Source organism: Crocodylus siamensis, chromosome 4 (assembly GCF_052110815.1).
Source record: "Crocodylus siamensis isolate JL-2025a chromosome 4, ASM5211081v1, whole genome shotgun sequence".
NCBI classification, from domain to species: Eukaryota; Metazoa; Chordata; order Crocodylia; family Crocodylidae; genus Crocodylus; species Crocodylus siamensis.
The window spans coordinates 26,668,495-26,681,730 of record NC_143398.1 but is presented as its reverse complement, the minus strand read 5'-3'; the positions used below and the strand labels follow the sequence as shown (position 1 = coordinate 26,681,730).

Here is a 13,236-nt window from a genome sequence, read left to right as displayed (position 1 = left end):
AACACCACCACTACAGAGACTCTGGCAGATGCAGGAATGAGCCCTGCAGATCAGATGCAGCCTGTGGAGGTTGGTGGTTTAGCCTGTGAGGAGCCCCATAAGCTGGATGACACGGCTCCACGGGCCAAATCTGTATAATTGACAGCTTTAAGGAGAGGATGGCTGAAGTTGAGGAGCAAATCAAGCTTTACCTGTAGTGCTTGCAGAGCTCCACTCACCCATCAAAGTTTCCCTGTGCAAATTGTTCACCTACAAGTATTACAAAGGCAGGTTCATGCCAAGAACATTGGCACACATTTTCTCTGTTTGAATTCATTGTCATATTTTAACTTTTCCTTCTCAAAACTGATTGTCTAAAATGTTAATTGATAAAATTTGGTACCTAAAATTGTAGACAATAGTATTTTGCACTGATCCAAGCAATTTTTAATGAAATGTTAAGTATCAGTATTCATTAAAAATATTTCAGCAGTTGCACACAGGATTTACTTTGCCCAGATTCTCAAACATTCTTGTACAGGGACAGACAATTATTTCAGGTGGAGGGCTGCTTAACTAATTTTGGCGAGCTGTCGAGGGCTGCGAGGTAGCCATGTCCCATGACATGTGCCCCGTCCCTTGGTCGCCATCTTGGGACTAGAAGTCCTACCCTTTAACTCCTTACCTTTGCCACTGAAATCCCTTCCTTTTTCCCCTCAGAAGTACTCCTTTGGGGAAATGGGTTTGCCATCTTGGAACCAGAAAAAAAAAAAATACTCAAAATCAAACACTGACAATAACATATTTTAATTTTATTTAAAAAAATATTTTCCCCTGTCACAGGGAAGATACAGGGGACAGACCTCGAGGGGCCAAGGGGGGACCCTGGGGGCTGGAACGTAAGGAGAGAGAGGAAAAGATGGAGAATCTCTTACCTGCAGCCGGTGCCGCGGTGAAACCGGAAGTGGTAGCTGGACCCGCACGGCTCATTAGCTGCATTTTTTTAAAACTGCAGCCAGCTGTGGGGAGAAGCGGCATGGAAGGATAAAAGGCATCGTGGGTGAAGGAGCAGGGGGAAGACCTGGAGGTATTCCCGGAACCCCAATTAGAGGTAAGAGGAGGCAGGACTGCCTCTCATGGGGCAGAAGTCTGCCTTGAAGCCCATCATAGGGAAGACGCCAGCGATGGCCAAGAGAGAGAGGAGGCGGATGTACCTCACTCAGACGGAGGATTTCAGAGAGAGGAGGAAGAAGGGGACAACAAGGATTGTTCCCGAGGAAGAGGGGAGAGTGACGAAACTCTAGGTGTCAAGCCAGGTGGGATAGGTGCGGGATCGGAAAGGCTCCAGGAGCAACCCCAGGAGGGGAATGAAGAGCCTAAGCAGTGGGAGGGGCTGCAGATGAGATCCAGCTGCATAGAGCTGCCCGACGAGGGACACGGAGTAGGCGGAATTAGAGGGACCACCAAGAGTCCAGCTAATACGCAAACGGTCTGCAGTATGGAAGGGAGAATGTGGTAGCTGCCAGGCATAGGTGTGCACAGGACAGGACCAGTTAGAAACTCTTGGGGCCAGGCAGGCGCATTTGATGTAGTCAGGAGCCCACTGATATTGATAGTGTTCCTTCTTTTGTTTCTTTCTGTTTCCCACCTTTGGAGGGGTTGGGAGGCCTGTCACATACAGCCCTAGTGTTGGCTCAATCAGAGGAAGGGTTTTGTCTTAGAGGTAATCAAGATGACCATGTAGACCCATAAAGGTATAACCCAGATTTGGGGGTTGGGTTAGACCTAATACGTATCCACAGGAGAGCCCAGAATACCAACAGGCGGGGGTCGGGCTGAGAGACATCAATGACTTGTTGAGGCTGGGTATCAGGGCAAGGTATAGGGAAGGTTGGAGCCTCACGGAAAACTGCCGTCTAGAGGTCACAGACGGGTGCTAGCCCCATTAGTCGGACACCACCACTGAAGGAATAAACAAAATCGTGGCAGGAAGGACTGGGGAAGAGACTACCCCAGGGCAGGACAGTTGTTCAGCAAGACCACAGGGATGGTGCGACGGACAGCCCTATATATCCAAAGCCAGGCGGCATGTGACCGGATGATCGAAGCCCGACGGGTGCATCCTGATTTGTGTGCGTTTGTGTGGTGTATATATAGAGGTGATTGCATTATAGCTTAAAATAAAGTCTTACTTCTGTATATTGTCAGGGAGTGTAGAGGGGTGGGTATGGGGTTTGTAGGGGGTTGTTTGTGTATATGGGGTATGGGGGAGCGTGTAGGGGTGTGGGTGGATGTGGGTGGATATGGGGGTGTTGTGGAGGGGAGTGTTTGTGGGGATGTTGGTGGGTAAGGGGTTTGTGGAGCATGTGGAGGGAGATGGTGGGGGGGATGTGGGTGTATTTGTGGTGGGGTGTGTGCATGTAGTAAGCAGGGCTCCCCCAGAGACACATGGATGTGTGTGCAGAAGGTGCATGTGGGTTTGTGGGGGAATGTGGAGATGAGTGTGGGTGGGTGCCATGTTTGTGGGGTGTATGATTGTGTGGGGGAGGTGTGGTTGTGCAGTTTGCAGGGGAGGGTTTCTGGGTATGGTGGGGTGTACATGGGACTCCCCCATGCTTGCCCTGTGACCTTACCTGCCCAGGCTCAGCAGCAGTGATTCGTCACAGAAGCTGTTACTCAATGCAGGGGGAAAGTGGCTCCTTCCTCTCCTGCTGCTGGTAGTTCCCTGCTGCAGTCACGTGGAGCCCACTACCATGTATATCCCGCTGCCATCACTGCTGCCTCCAGGCTGCCCCATGGGGCAGCAGTGGCAGTGCAGAGCAGATGCAGGGCAGCCCCTCACGGGCTCCGGGTGGCTGCAGCAGGGAACTGCTGGGAGGGGGAGAGGCCACATTCCCCCGACACTGAACAGCAGCTTTTGTCCCACACCACTGCTGCTGCACCTGAGCAGGTGAGCCCAGAGCAGGTGTGCGTGGAGTTAGGGCTGTGCAGCATGGGTTCCCACCAGTTCCATAGGGCTGGAGCCGGCAGCAGCAGCAGCTGGAAAGAGCCACTGCCACCTGGGCTGCCTAGAAACACAGTCCAACTGTGGAGCTGCCCCAGGCCTGCTGTGTGCCGAAGGGGCAGCAGGATACACTACAGCTGGACTGTATCTGGGTCAGGGGACTAAGGGACTTGCCAGGGGCTGGATCCGGCCTGTGGGCTGTATTTTGCCCCCCCTTGCTCTTGTAGGTCAAATACTGAGGCAGTGAAAATTTTGTGCTTCATAATTTATCATTTAAAATGATACATATTTGATTAAATCGTATTTCCTCAAATTCAAGATGAGGTTTATTTCCCCATTCAGCATTGGGGGAAAGCCCCTTCTCCTGGATTTGAGTACAAGGTGGGGTGGCAGGCAGGATGCAGAGCTGCAGCTGCTGCCACCCCTGCCACCTGCACCTCCCCCCCATCCATCTGCCTTCCCCTTCCTGCCTCTGGTTACCCTCAGTTGCAGCAGTGGCTCTGGTCCTACTCTTGCTGGAGGCATAGAGCATGTTGGCTTCAGCCCCTGCCCAGCTAGACAGTAGCAGCACTAGTCCCAGGGCTGGCATCAAGGCTGGAGTCAGAGCTGCTGCTGCCACAGCCACTGCTGCCTGGCTTGGTGTAGACTGGAACTGGAGGGTGGGCAGGGGGCAGGCAAGCATGGGAAGCCAGATGGCTGCAAGCCAGGGGCAGGAGGCAGGGGGCAAGGTGTGGAGGAGCAAGGGGCTGGAATCAGGCAGCTTGATTTCCCTGCTGCTACTGCTATTGCTTGCCCTGCTTTGGGGGAGTGGGGAACAAATGTAAAATGACTCTCCAATAATTAGATTCCATGCATGGAAAATTATAACAAATTTTTAAATTCCCCATGTATAGAATTTAATTTTGGGGGGGGCCTCACCTTAAATTTTAAGTCATTTTCTATTCAGGTAAATTCAATAATACTTGTGTTCCATGATTAGGCTTCCTGAGCTGCTTATTTTGGCCAGGACCCTGGTAGATTGTAGTTTTAGAAGTACCTAATATATTCACTTTTTTGCAGTTAGTATGGACTTGAAAAGTGTTCCCTGTGATATAACTCTATGCACCATCCAAGTTCAGCTATCATATATCTATCTTGTATGAAAAGTTGGGCCCATACACATACAAGTGTTAGAGCCAGTATGTAAAACAGCATGTTTAAAAAGTAAAATCCCAAGAAATCCAACCACACCTATAATATAAAATCATGAAAAAAATTGCTAGGATAAGACTGTACTCCCTGGCCCAGGAATTTAAGGGGATGCTAGTCTTCGCTCACCTGAACACTTTTGTTGTGTGCTTTTTTATCTTTTAATCAGACTTGGAAAAAAACATTTTCATAATTGGTGTATGTCACCAACTTTTGCAGAGTCTAAGTTTTGTTGGGATAGTAGCTTTAGAGATGCAGATAGTAGAACAGAGTGTATACCAAAGTAGTGTGGTACCCCAAAGTCTGCAGGGAGCTACTCTGTGTCTGCTGCTGTTCGCAGTTCTGCCCAATCTGTATGAAAGTGATAATAAACGACTGCCTTTTCTGTGCTCATTGCTACCCTCGGGGTTTTGAGGAACAGCAATGAAAATAATATTTACCTGAATTTAAGATCATCTCCCAATACTTTTATTCTGTACACAGAAAAATTATAAATTTGTTGCAGTTTTCCATATGTAGACTCTAATGATTGGAGGGTCATCTTAAATATGTTCCCCCCACCACTGCAGTGGGACAAGCAGCAATCGGGAAGCAGGTAGTGTGGGAATCAAGTGGCTTGACCACCACACCTTGCCCCTTACCACCTGGTCTTCCCTTCCCTCACTTCCTCCCCACACCAAACCATTTACTTTCAGTTGAGGCTCTGGCCCAGGGCATGGAGCACAAGCTGGCTTTGGTCCCCACCGGGCCCAGCAGCAAGAGTTGCACCAGGGGCCAGACCCAGCATGTGCTCTGTGCTCCAGGCCAGAGTTTTGAAAAAAGGGTAAGTGGTAGTAGTGGGATAGAGGAGAAAGGCAGGGAGCAGAAGTAGGTGGGGGGCAAAGACACTGAGATTGAGGTAACACAGGACAGTGATGGTGGGGGGCAGCATCTGTGGCTCCTACTCCAGTCCCGAGCCTGGTTCAGAGCCAGAGCTGGAGCTGCAGCAGCTACCTGCCCCTGCCTTTTACTCGCATCTAAGATGAGGGACATCTCATCTGAAGAGAACAATTAATATGAAACTTTACCATAGGTGAAAAGAAGCTAAAGAGTCTTCTCCTTGTCCTTTTGCTCCTCCTCCCAATCTGTGACAAATATTTGTTATAATTTTTTTAAATTTTAGTTTGTCCTTTCCCTGAAATACAGACAATGCCCTTACTAGAGTTGTTGACACAGAGTCTTGAGGGTGCTTTAAATTACCAAACCTGAAGATAGATTTCAGTCGGCCTCCAAGCATGTATTACAGAATTCAGTCCAGTTCCTAGTGGAAAGACATCCGTGTCTCAAAAAGTGCTGATATACTACATCGTTTTCTTGGCTGGTTTTTTTTAGTAGTTTGTGTTCCTCACTTTCTAATTGTGTATGCTCCAGTTTAGACTATGACTGGGCATTATGAAAGAAGCTTGTATTACCACATCAGCATGCTTGTCTTCTTTTTGAACAGTGGATTTCAATCTCTCTGTCCTAGGAAAGGGGAGAGGAGAAAAGGGATAGATATAACGTATATAACTGGGTTGATTTATTAAGAGATTTTTTTTAATTTTGGCTTTGATACTTTTATAATTATTTAAAAGAAATCTCAAATATATGTCAAGTTTACAGAAAAAGGCCACATACAGACATTCATTTTCTTTTGGGAGAGTCAGTGCTCTACTTTCCCTGTACAAAGAAACTTCAGCTATTAGGAAAATCATATTCCTGTGTGGACCTTTTCCAGAAATTTTTCAGCCAAGTTAGAAGGCTCTCATAGGGGTATTGTTGACCTATTCTTGGCTAAAGAAGTCTCACCATAAGTGATTCTCTTCAGGGTTCTTTTCTGGGTTTGTTTGATGAATGTATGTTCAGTCCCTCTTCTGTGTTGGCTTCTCGAATTAACAATTGTGAACTGTATGTAGTTTTGCCAGTGATCAGTGATTTCCACTAGTATTTAGCTTACCACTTACAATAACTCAAATGTGCGTATCTGGTTACATAGAAAATTTGTATGTTAAATGTAACAGTATCAAAACTGCAGTTCCCATATCTGTTCTGACTGCATTGTCTGAATAGCTGGTGACTGCATTGTCTGAATAGCTGGACGTCAAACTCTGTTCTTGGAGTGCAAAAACACTTGTTGAATCACAGTGCTAGTTCTGTGACTTATTTATAAATTGTTTTAATGCATCTGTTACCTTAAAGCAACATTAAGTTAATTTATGCCCCTTCTAGATTAATATTTAAGATATTTGAATATCAGTAAGAAAAACGGTAAGTATCAATATAATTAGGGGTGCTCTGGTAAAGACTTTTTTGGTGGATGCCAGTGCCACCAGCCATGTTAGCCAATACCGATCTGATTACCAATATGCAGCCCAGCAATGTGGAGAGCAGCAACCACCCAGTAAGTCTGTTGGGAGGAAGGGGTGTGGTGGAGGGAAGGGGCATGGGGGGGTTCAGATTGAGACCCCAGTGGTGAGGAAGGGAATGAAGCCCGGGCAAGGGCAGGGGCAGGTGCTGCCCAGCCAGGGTATGGTGCAGAGTGGAGCCATGGGTGGCTTGGGTGGGAGGATGTGAGGGGGCAGCTCCCATTGCTCTGCACACTCTCAGGAAAGGCATGGAGGGCATGTGCCCCCTGGATATGTGTACAGGGTGAGGGCAGGCTGCTCACTGGGGGTGGTGCCAGTCTCTCCCCCTGGTGGTGGGGCTGGGCTGAGGATGCAGTGGGAGGGGGGGTTATGGGGTGGGCTACAGCCACCCCAAAATTTGCTATAGCCCTTCCTCCCAGTGCTGCTGTTGCCCGTCGCTGCCCACCCTGAGTGCAGCCCCGGCTTAGCCCCCACTGGGAAGAGGCCAGCACAACCGCTGGCCCCAGCCCATAGCGGGCAGCCCGCCTTCACCCCAGGGACAAATCTGGGTGGCATGTGCTCCTCATGCCTCCCCTGGGGGTGTGTTCAGTGGCAGGAGATGCCCCCCAAACAAGCCACCTGTGACCCTGCCCCAGCTGGGTAGCCCTTTTGCCCCAGCCCCACTCCCTCCCTCACCATGGGGGCCTTGATTTGCACCCCCCATGCTCCTTCCCCCCACAGACTTACCAGCTAGACACTGCTCCCCAAGCTGCCAGGTTGCATTCCTGGCTACCTGCATGCTGTGTCTGCATGCATGCATACAGCATATATCGATGACAATATCAGCCACATCAGCCAGAAAAGCCGATTGCCGATGATGTCAATTTTCCTTTTATTGGTGCCAATACAATATGAACTGATATATTGGTGCACCTCTAAATATAACAGAAGCCAGATTTTTCATAGAGTCAGTTTCTTTAGCCCCCTGCAAAAATGAGGGTTGGTGGTATAGCTACCCATAGCAAACTACTGTATGGACAACGCTGGTACTTCTTCAGCATCTAGGTGGGACTGCTGATGAGCTCCAGCTGAGCGGAGAAGGGTACCCATTGAAGTTAGTTGCAGTGGCTAGCCCTTATTCAGCAACTCGTTGCAAATTAAGCAAATTGCAAACCATCTCCATACAGAAAATCTGCTATCTTATTCACATTAAATAGCATCGTGTTTCATGAATAGTTTACTTGTTCACATATTGGTTCCATATCGTATCGGCATCGATAAAGGGAAAATTGACATAGTTCACATATTTTGATCTGCGTGATGGTTTTCAGTAGACTTTATGATTTGGGAAGTAATGTTGAGGTTGATCTCACTAAGTAAATATCTGCCTTTTTACAGGTGTCCTTCAGATGATGCAGACTAGAATTGGTGCTCTGCAAAGTACTGTTGATAGGTATGTCATTTCATAATTTATTATAGTATAAACTCTGAAGTCTTCCAGTTTACTCTATTTCTAAAATGTATTTCCATTCCTGTTATCAGAATCAGAGCCAAAATTGTTGATCCATACAACAAAATAGTATCTCGCACAGCTCAGCTAGCAAAACTTCAGGTAAGTTCTGTTATGGTTTTATTTATTTATTTATATATGTATTTATTCATTCGTTTTTAATATTTTTCAAAAAACCTACTTTATTTCCAAATTTCTTAGAAGAATAAAGAAAAGGTGTATCAATTCAGATATGCAGAAAAATCATTTTGGTAGAGATTTGCCTATTTTAAGGAACTATATATTTTTTTTACCAGTGTTTCTCAATTAAATTAGATTTTAGTAATATATTTACATAAATATTCTGGGCTAAAAGGTCAGTGCTTCACACTGAAAACTAGGAAATCAAAGTTGGTAGTAATTACTTTAGTTTAATGGGGAGAAAGAGTGAACTCTTAAAAGAGTTTACTGTCCAACAAGCAAAGCTAATTATGTTCGTTTAGAAATAATTTTTCCATCATTGGACCAATAATCCCTCCATATTGTTCTAAACCTCATCGTACTCACCTAGTTGATTTAATAAAATATCCTTCATCCTTATCTTTGTTACAAGCCAGAGTCCTGGTTTTCATTGTTTAAAAATCCCAAAGTCTCTCTGATTTAAAGGGAAGCTCCACACACATTTTCTGATTAAAAAACCCCAAAATCTGCACTTTTCCATGATTAAAATGAAACACTGCTATATATAGGTATCAGTTGAATACAATGTTTTATTGATATATTGACAATTTTTGAGCGGTTTGGAAGCCTACTAGTGCCTCAATCATTATAACAAAAATAATAAATTCTAACTACCTATACATTTGGTTGTTTGATTTTTGTATTTTTTATTGTGGAAAATCAGAGCTCCCCCTGCCCTCTTTGCTCACCATTACTCGGGTCCATCTTTGGCTGTCCTGCCTGCCGCTTTGTGGCTCAAACTAGCCCTCATAAGCTGGTGCCCTGCCCCTGCTCATGCCGGTGCCTCTCACTTCCAGCCCACAGCCCCCTGGCTCTGCTGGTGCCCCATGCGCCCAACCTGCAAACCCTGGCCCTGATGGTGTCCCTTACTCCCAACCCACATCCCCCCCTTCCCCCTAGGTCTGCTGGTGTAACTCACTCATGACCCACAGCCCCCTGTCCTCTCCAGCCCTGACAGAGGGGCCCCCATTTGCCAGGTCTATGGAACTAGGGCTAGGGCCCACAGCTCCCTAGCCAAGCAGAGCTGAGTGAAGCCCATGATGTGGAGGGGTGGATATGGGTTCCCTGCCTTGCTGCCCTCCCCCTACGGGCCTTGGCACCCCAGTGGGTGGGACCTGTAATAGGAGGACAGGGAAGCTTGGTGCTGCTGCCCCTGGAACCCCTGCACCAGTTGCCCTGCCGTAGTGAGGTGCCCCCTTTCCACCTGGCAGCAGCTGGGGGCACAACTCCATGCCACCATGACTGCTGTTGGATGGACAGGGGGTGCCTCACTGCAGCTGGTGTGGGGTCCCCAGTGGTGGCAGCACTGAGCCTTTACACCTACATGCTCCAGGTCCTGCCTGCTGGACTGCAGAGGCCCCTGGGGGAGGGCAGCAGGGCAGGGAGCCCTGAGCCCCGCAGCAGACAGCCTGTATCCTTTCACTCTGCACACAAATCTAGGGGGGTGCTGTGTCCCCCTATACCCCATCCACGCACCGCCCCAGCTAGGCAGCGTCACCAACCCTGCCCCACTCCCTCCCTCACTGTGGGAGTTTGTCTCGTTCTCCCATGCCCCTCTCCCTCCAGACTGACCTGCAGGCAGCTGGGGAGCTGCTCTCCAAGTTGCCATGTGCATGTGGCGCTTCCTGTGTCCTGTTCCCCCAGCTCCAACCAGCCCCTTGCAGGCTGGAACTCTGCCATCCTGCAAGGGGAAACCTGCATATTTCTGTGTTTTTCTGCTTCAAAGGAGGAAATGCATGATTTTTTCCTTTTAAAAATCTGAATCTTTTTTCTCCTTCAAGTGAGAAAATTTGTGGTTTTCCACGGCAAACAGAAAACCCGGATCCCTGGTTATAAGAAGTAATTTAGAAAATGTAAACCTTCTCGTCATCTTTCTCTTCTTGCTGTTGCTATCACTCCCTAATTCCAAAGACTAATGGTAGAGGAATTGCAAGCATTGAGAGGAAAGTGGGGAGATGCTAGAGGGCGTGCACAGTAAAGCACATAGAGGATGACATAAAAGTCATTTTAGCATGCTGAGTGTGAGCATATGATTCTTAAGAATTTGAGATAAGGATGGGTAGGGGTACAGAAATAAATGGTGTTCAGGATCTTTTAACCCTGCACATTTGGGATTAATTTCAGTGTTTTGGCTTATTTTGTTCAAGTTATTTTCCCTCTTGAATTAATGCTTATTCTTAACTAAAGATTTGTTTTGGGAATAATTTCTTTAACAGAGAAATTACAGCTCATTATAGCCATGCTTATCTTGGAGTTTTACAAAAGGGACTAAGCAGCTTCCCTTATTTTTAACACATGAGCTAAGACTTCAGAGAAAACAGTTCCCAGAGATAGAGGAGTGGAGGAAAATTGTTTTTACTAGGTCAGTTAAATAATTGTTAAACACCTCAATAATAAGTTTTATGTTTTGTTTCCATCATTATTCAACAGCTTTTCAGTAGTGGTATTGCCACATGCTAGTACCACTTATGATTTGAAAACAAAAATCCAAACCTACAAGGTTAAACTATTTAACTGTGTTTCTGTTCACATGTATTTGCAATATTGCAGTAGCTTCAGGAATGTATATTTATAGCTGGGAGTTTGCTAGGATTTTGAATGCCGCTTTTCTCTTTGCTTTTTCTTCCTGCCCATTGGTAGCTTTTTCATCTTCCTGAATTTTCAATGGACTGCATTTACTGATTTTCATAAATATCTGATCTCTCCTTATGCAAGCAACACCACAGTTTGGGTTTCAGTCTTTTTGGAAATACAGCAGAATTACTTCAAGAAATGTGCAGTGTTGAGGATCTGTTTCTGTGCTCCTTTAGCCAGACATAGTTCTTCATAAGCAGTACTGTTGATTGCTGTGGGACTACTCAGAGTGAAGGTCTATTTGGGCTGAATTCTGCCTTCTTTAAGTATTTTAATATATTCTGCTCTCCTCATCAACATTCCCATCGTAACTTTGTTGTCAGACTTTAAATCCAGTCTTCTGTTCTAACCTCTCAGGTTTTGCTTCTGTACTATTTGTCTTGATCTGCTCCTACAAACCCAGGGGGAAAGGGAGCAGCAGAATCTCAAAGTATGGTTCCTCTTTTAAAATGCACACTCTTCTTCTGAAAATGATGTTAGTCTTGACTTTGTGGATCATAAGTTAGTTAAAATATGCAGATGAAGGACATGTAGTTTAGAAAGGTCACTTTGTGGTTTTATCTAACTAAACATTTCCACAGCTCCTTTGAGGAAGCGCACATACATAAATCACATAGAATTTTAATTTTGTACTTTTATTTAAAAAAGGCAAAAATTGGAATAGTTACTGTATTTGTACCCAATTATTAGTAATGCAAAAATATTCTCCAATGGCAGATTTAGCTTGTAACATAAAAAATAAGTATATGTTAAAAAATAGTATCACTCTAAAGACAGTGAGTTCATCGGTACACTAAAATATACCAAAACACTGAAGAAAAGCCACATGGCTGAATCGCTTATAAGGGTACATCTTTTTGCACTGGAACAGATGCAGGGAAATCATGCTTAATAAGAGGTCTTTATAGCAATAAAAATAATCCAAAAGTATTTTAGTAAATAAGAAGCATTTTGGTGGTTGCGTGTAAGTGCAACATGTAATCCTCCCTCATAGTGTATTGATGTGAGAGCAGTTTGAAGACAAAACTGCTCAGTTTTTGTTTTGTCTTGCATTTGTTTTTCTCTAATTTGAACTAGTCAGTTCAAATACCAAGAGACCTCAACTATCATATATACGTTATCACAGGACATTATATCGGATGCTCTTTGTTTCTGAAGGACTTCTTCTATCTTTAAATTTCATCAGATAAATCTAATGTAATCCATGGCAAAATCAAGCATAACAGTTCATCTTATTTTTATTCAAACCATTATACTAATACAGGGTGCAGGACTTAGCTAAATTAATTCCTTTTAAACAAGAGCTGATCTTTCAGGGGGGGAAACATGCAATTTTAAAATCAGGAGTACATGTTCTTCTAAGATATGATGCTCAGAACAGGAGTTAATTCAGAGAAGATCTCTGGCATGTTTTATACAGGAGGTCAAGACTGGATGATTGAGGTAGTCCCTCTGGCGGTATGATTTATTAATCAAGAAACTACAGAGTTATTTAATAAGATTGTTTTCTTTACACAGATCTATAAATATGCAGTTTAAGGAAACTCAGATAAATCACTGTAAAGGAAAATATATTTTTAAAATAAGTCATCCTGTTTGTCCTTTGCCAAAATATAGATATGGAATAAATTAATATGATATTGTGTTAAAGTATTTAGTATGTTTCATTTTTGTATGTATGTCACTCAAGAATTCTCCTTGAACTTGAAATTTGGCTAAAAAATGAATGCAAATATCTTGTCAGAATTGGATAAAAATTTGGTTGTGATTAGAAGTGCACGGATATAAAGAAAATTGACTATATCAGAAATTCCCCTGATGTGGCCGATTAAATGTTTGTGCGTGCGTGCAGCTGCAGTGCCTGAGAGCAGTGCTGCAGCCTGCCCGGCCTGCCGAGTGCAGATCTGGGGACACGCCCCCCTCCCCACCCTCATGCCCTCCTGGACGTGCAGCAGGAGCAGTAGCATGAGCCACCCCGCACAATGCCCCCTGGGCGAGCTACGGCTCCATCCCGCCCCATCCCCACTCCCTCCCTCACCATGGGGACATTGATTTGCCCCCACACACCTCTTCCCTCCCTACTCCCCTTTCACCACAACAGACTTACCAGCTGCATGGAGCTGTATTGGAAATTGGATCAGTATTGGCTAATATGTCTCCTTAAAAATCGGCTGTTGGTATCGGCCCCCAAAATCTCTATTGGTCCACCCCTAGTTGTAATAACTTTATTCTGAAACTACTTCAGAATTAAGATTTTTTTCTCTTGTATTTAAATATAACTGTGTTAATTTACTTATCTTTTCACTTTCATAAACCATAATGAAGAACAGTTGCTGTAT

The 13,236-nt window shown here is 45.1% G+C and overlaps 1 protein-coding gene across 1 annotated transcript in view; it reads left to right on the top strand.

Moving 5' to 3' along the window:
• COG5 (component of oligomeric golgi complex 5) overlaps nucleotides 1–13,236 on the top strand; it is a 354,414-nt gene that overhangs the window by 15,478 nt on the left and 325,700 nt on the right. The window contains exons 4-5 of the mRNA XM_090042028.1: nucleotides 7,933–7,987; nucleotides 8,077–8,146. Coding sequence (XP_089898154.1) covers nucleotides 7,933–7,987; nucleotides 8,077–8,146 — 125 coding nt within the window. The remainder of the gene's footprint in view (nucleotides 1–7,932; nucleotides 7,988–8,076; nucleotides 8,147–13,236) is intronic.